General features: G+C 62.3%; 1 protein-coding gene across 3 annotated transcripts in view; it reads right to left on the bottom strand.

The window, feature by feature from the left end:
• The window catches only part of SLC17A9 (solute carrier family 17 member 9), a 19,672-nt gene that overhangs the window by 4,043 nt on the left and 11,608 nt on the right, over positions 1-4,021 (bottom strand). For all 3 annotated transcript variants that reach the window (XM_017503510.2, XM_037729585.1, XM_037729584.1), the window contains exons 4-8: positions 3,548-3,647; positions 1,673-1,803; positions 1,070-1,166; positions 792-888; positions 180-267 (exon numbers count right to left, since the gene is read on the bottom strand). In XM_017503510.2, the coding sequence (XP_017358999.1) occupies positions 180-267; positions 792-888; positions 1,070-1,166; positions 1,673-1,803; positions 3,548-3,647 (513 nt within the window). The remainder of the gene's footprint in view (positions 1-179; positions 268-791; positions 889-1,069; positions 1,167-1,672; positions 1,804-3,547; positions 3,648-4,021) is intronic.

Raw genomic sequence — 4,021 nt, 5'->3', positions numbered from 1 at the left:
ACAGAGCAAGACTGTCTCAAAAAAAAAAAAAAAGGAGGAGGCTGAGCCTGGAAGGAAGTGCCCAGCTGGGCAGTGCCCCTCTGCCCCAGCCTCTCCGTATGCTGAGGCTGCCCCCCTGGCCCCTCAAAAGTACAGTGAACCGGGGTATGGCCCCGGTCCGTCCTCTCCCTGGGGCTCACCCCGATTGATGAGATGATCAGAGAGAAACCCGCTGAATACACTGGCAGGAATCGCCACCAACCAAGGCACCACGTTGAAGATCCAGCCCTGCAGGGAGGAGCGTGGCCTCAGAGGGGCCATCTGGAAAAGGATACTCAGGCTGGCCAGCCCCCATGCCCACCAGTGCCCAGCAGGGCCAGCCCCACCCCTGGGCTTGTGCAGCTCTGGAGTCTTGACCATTGCCCGGGAGGGCAGCAGGACAGCCTTGGAGAAGGAGCCGTGCTGACCGCAGGTGACCCCTCTGTCCGCATCCTGGCTCCTGCACCGGCCTCTGCGGACCCTGAAGTCAGGCTCTGCAGGCCAGCAGGTCACCGTTGTGAGCTGGAAGGGCTGCAGCCGCAGCAGGAAGGCATGGAGCACCCACATTATTTTCAGATTCAAACACGGACACCTGCCCCGTGCCCGGACAGGGTCCTCTCCAGAGGAAGAGCCCGGCGGTTCCAGGACCATCAGAGTCTGGGAGGAGCTGAGGGTACCCCCATCTGCAGGCGAAGGACCCAGGGCACCTGGAGCAGCTCAAGCCTCATGCCTTCTGGGCACTCCGCCCCACGGGAGCCCCCAGCTGGGCTTACCTTGGCGTCGGGGAAGGTCTCCTTGAAGAAGGTGGGCAGCCAGGAGAGGAGGACGAAGAAGGAGCAGGCCGCAGACAGCTGGGAGAAGACGGTCGCCCTGCGGGGCCAGGCAGCAGACCGTGACTCTGGCGCCACGAAGGCTGGGGAGCCTGTGGGACCCACCCCTCTCCCCTGGGGACCAGAGCCCCACCTCTGAGCCCTGGGCCTCAAGGCCTGTCGGGTCCAGCCAGGCTCACACCCCATGGTCACCAGCCCTGCCGCTGCTCTGAGGGGCTCACCAGACAGCAGGCTTCCGGAAGAGCCGCCTCCAGGGGACTCTGCTGTGCCTGGTCACCAGCAGGCCTGGGGCCAGGACACCCGAGGCCGGGACAAGGTCTGTGGGAGCAACAGTTTCAAGGTGATGGCTAGCAGGGCGGGAGGCGCTGTCCGTTCTCAAAGGACTGGGGATTTGGGGGCGGTTCCAGACGGGTCAGCAGGCCTCGCCCACACCCCAGGCTACACACAGGCACCAGCCTCCTGTGTCTTTCCCTACCAGACACCAAAAGGGCAGTGTCACCTTTGAGAACCGTGTTCTGAACGCCCTCCCCACGTTCAGGGGCTTTGGGGAGCCCCTCTGGGCCACCCACAGACTCGGCTGCTCCTGCACCCCCCCGTGACCTGAGACCAGCAGGTCTTCCCGGAAGTTTCCCTAAATGGAAACTTCCAGACTGAATTTGGTGGCAGAGCTGCTGAGAGCTCAGCGCCCAAGCGCCTTTCCTCGGGCTGGAGTCTGGTGGGTTCTTTGGGAAGTCAAAGCTGCCGTCTCCAGGCCCCTGAGCCGCCGCGGGAGGAGGCACCGGACGGCCTGGCTGCCCAGGACGAGCCCGCCCGGCCTGCGTTACCTTTTCCACTCAGCAGGTACCTGTACACGTACCACACCCAGAGGAGGGTGAGGCTGCCGGAGAAATAGAAGACGCTCGGCCAGCCGCACCATTCCAGGAGCAGGGAGCCCACCGCCCCGGTCAGCAGCGTCCTGCAAAGACAGGGGAGCGTGGCCAGGCCCCCTCGGGCAAGGACGGCCTCTCAGAAACCCCACCCTGGTGCAGGCTGAGCCCCTGGAAAAGGGTGCTTTCATCGCCTTTAGAGAGCAGCTCCGAAGCCCCCATCCTGGCCTATTTTGTGAAGGATTTCGGGTATTCAGCGGACACAGGCTGGGGCAGATTTGGAGTCAGCCACGCGTGTCCCAGTCAGGGGCGACAGCTGCAGAACTCAGGCAGCTCCTCACATCCTGCTTCCAGGCCTTCAGGCTGGCCTGGGCTTCGTCACGCGGATCCTTTTAAACTAAAAACGGCAACGGGGAGGAGACGGCGATGAGAATATTCTACAGTGACGCTGTACACGGTTCTTGTGCTTCAAACATGATTGAGGATAAACTTCAAAAACATTTCTAGATGCAAGAACTCCACAACAGCCAAATCCTACAACCCCATCCCCTGTCCCCACGATCTCACTGTCCCAAAGGTGCACTCGCAGGCTCCCTGCTGGGTGCAACCTGGCTGGCCCCAGCCCCCATCTGCTGTTCCATTGGCACCAGAGAAAGAGTTACCATCACGGCAAAAAGAGGAAGACAGGGAGAGACCCAGAGCGGGGCCTGGCATCCAGATGGGGCCTCCTTCCTCCTGCTGAGCCTCTGTGGGCGGGCACAGCTCCTGGCAGCCGGGCTCAGGCTTGGGCACCAGGGCAGGCTGGGGGCAGCACTCTTCCTGCCCCTCCCAGCCCGTACTCTACCCCCTCTCTGCTCCCCACCCGAGTGCAGATAAAGCGCAGGACACCCTGTGAACCTGGGTTTCGGGTCAGTGAGGACTCATTCTTTCTTTTTTTTTTTTTTAAAGATGGGGTTTCATGTTGGTCAGGTTGGTCTTGAACTCCCGACCTCAGGTGATTCACCCGCCTTGGCCTCCAAAGTGCTTGGATTACAGGCGTGAGCCCCCGCGCCTGGCCGACTCATTCTTCAGTAGAAGTATCTCCCCTCTGGTTTATCTGAAATTCACATTCCTCTGGGCAGTCTGTTTTTATTTGATGACTCTGTCACCCTAGGCCTGCCTGGGGCTGCCCACAGCCCCACCCACAGGAGCCGCCTCCACCCCTCTGAACCTCAGTAACTTGAGGGTCTGAGCCCGGCCACTGAGAAGACCTTGGCGGCTCAGGCACCTGTCCACCCTGCTACAACCATTGGGAAGGCCTCCCACCCCAGGCCCAGCCTCGACCAGGCCGCCAGCATCACTAGAGGGTCTGGAGCTGCCCCAGGAGCGGTGCTGGGAAGGAAGACTGAGGGGCACAGGGTTGCTGCGTTGTGGTTGAGGACAAGTCGCCCTCCAGCCAGCTGAGAGGCCCACCCTGGCCAGGACGCTTGGGGTTCACAGACTCTCCTGTCAGGGCAGGGGCAAGGGGAGCAACAGAGGGTGGGGAGAGCTTCTGGCTTTGTTAGCACAGATGAAAGGAAATGAGGTGATGTGGCCACTCCCCCAGTCCACGTCCCCAAGTCCCAGCCTCATCACCTGCAGCCACCCCAGAAAGGCAGAACTATGCACCAAGCAAGCACAGTGCCTGGGGCGTGCACCTGCAGAGCACGGCCTCGGGCTGCGGAGTCCAGACGACGCCCCACCCCGGGTGGCCCTGCAGGCCCACCTGACCCATCTCCTACCTGGACCAGGGGCCACCCAGCAAGGGGCTCACCTGGTGGCCTCTCCTGGGCCCCGCCTGAGGCCAGGACTTACCCAAACTGGGAGCCAGCGCCCACGGTGCTGTAGGTGAAGGCTCGCTCGCTCTCCCGTACCTTCTGCGACAGCAGGCTGGTCAGGGCAGGGAAGTAAACCCCTGCAACGAGTGGAGGGAGGGTCTCTGGGGTCCATGTAGGGAGGCTGGCCCGGCCCGTCTGCTCAGGTGTGGGCTGATTCCAGAGGACGTCCACCGGTCCCTCTCGCTCACCTCACCCACCCAAGGAACTGGCAGGGCGGGCTTTTGGTGCCAGAGGAAACAGGCTCCTTTTGGACGAGGCAGGCTCAGGGTTGTGCCATCCGCATCGCTGTGGGAAACAGCCCTGCTTCCAAGCCAGCCCTCCCACTCACGCACGTACACAGGTGCGAACTCACCAGCCTCACACTCCCCAGACACAGACACACACTTTCCCACGCAGATAGACACACACTCCCCACACACAGACACACACTCCCCCACGCAGACACACAGTC

The sequence above is a fragment of the Cebus imitator genome, unplaced genomic scaffold, assembly GCF_001604975.1.
Source record: "Cebus imitator isolate Cc_AM_T3 unplaced genomic scaffold, Cebus_imitator-1.0 Scaffold311, whole genome shotgun sequence".
NCBI lineage: Eukaryota > Metazoa > Chordata > Mammalia > Primates > Cebidae > Cebus > Cebus imitator.
The sequence above is the reverse complement of the archived record's forward strand: the minus strand, read 5'-3'. Positions and strand labels throughout refer to the sequence as shown.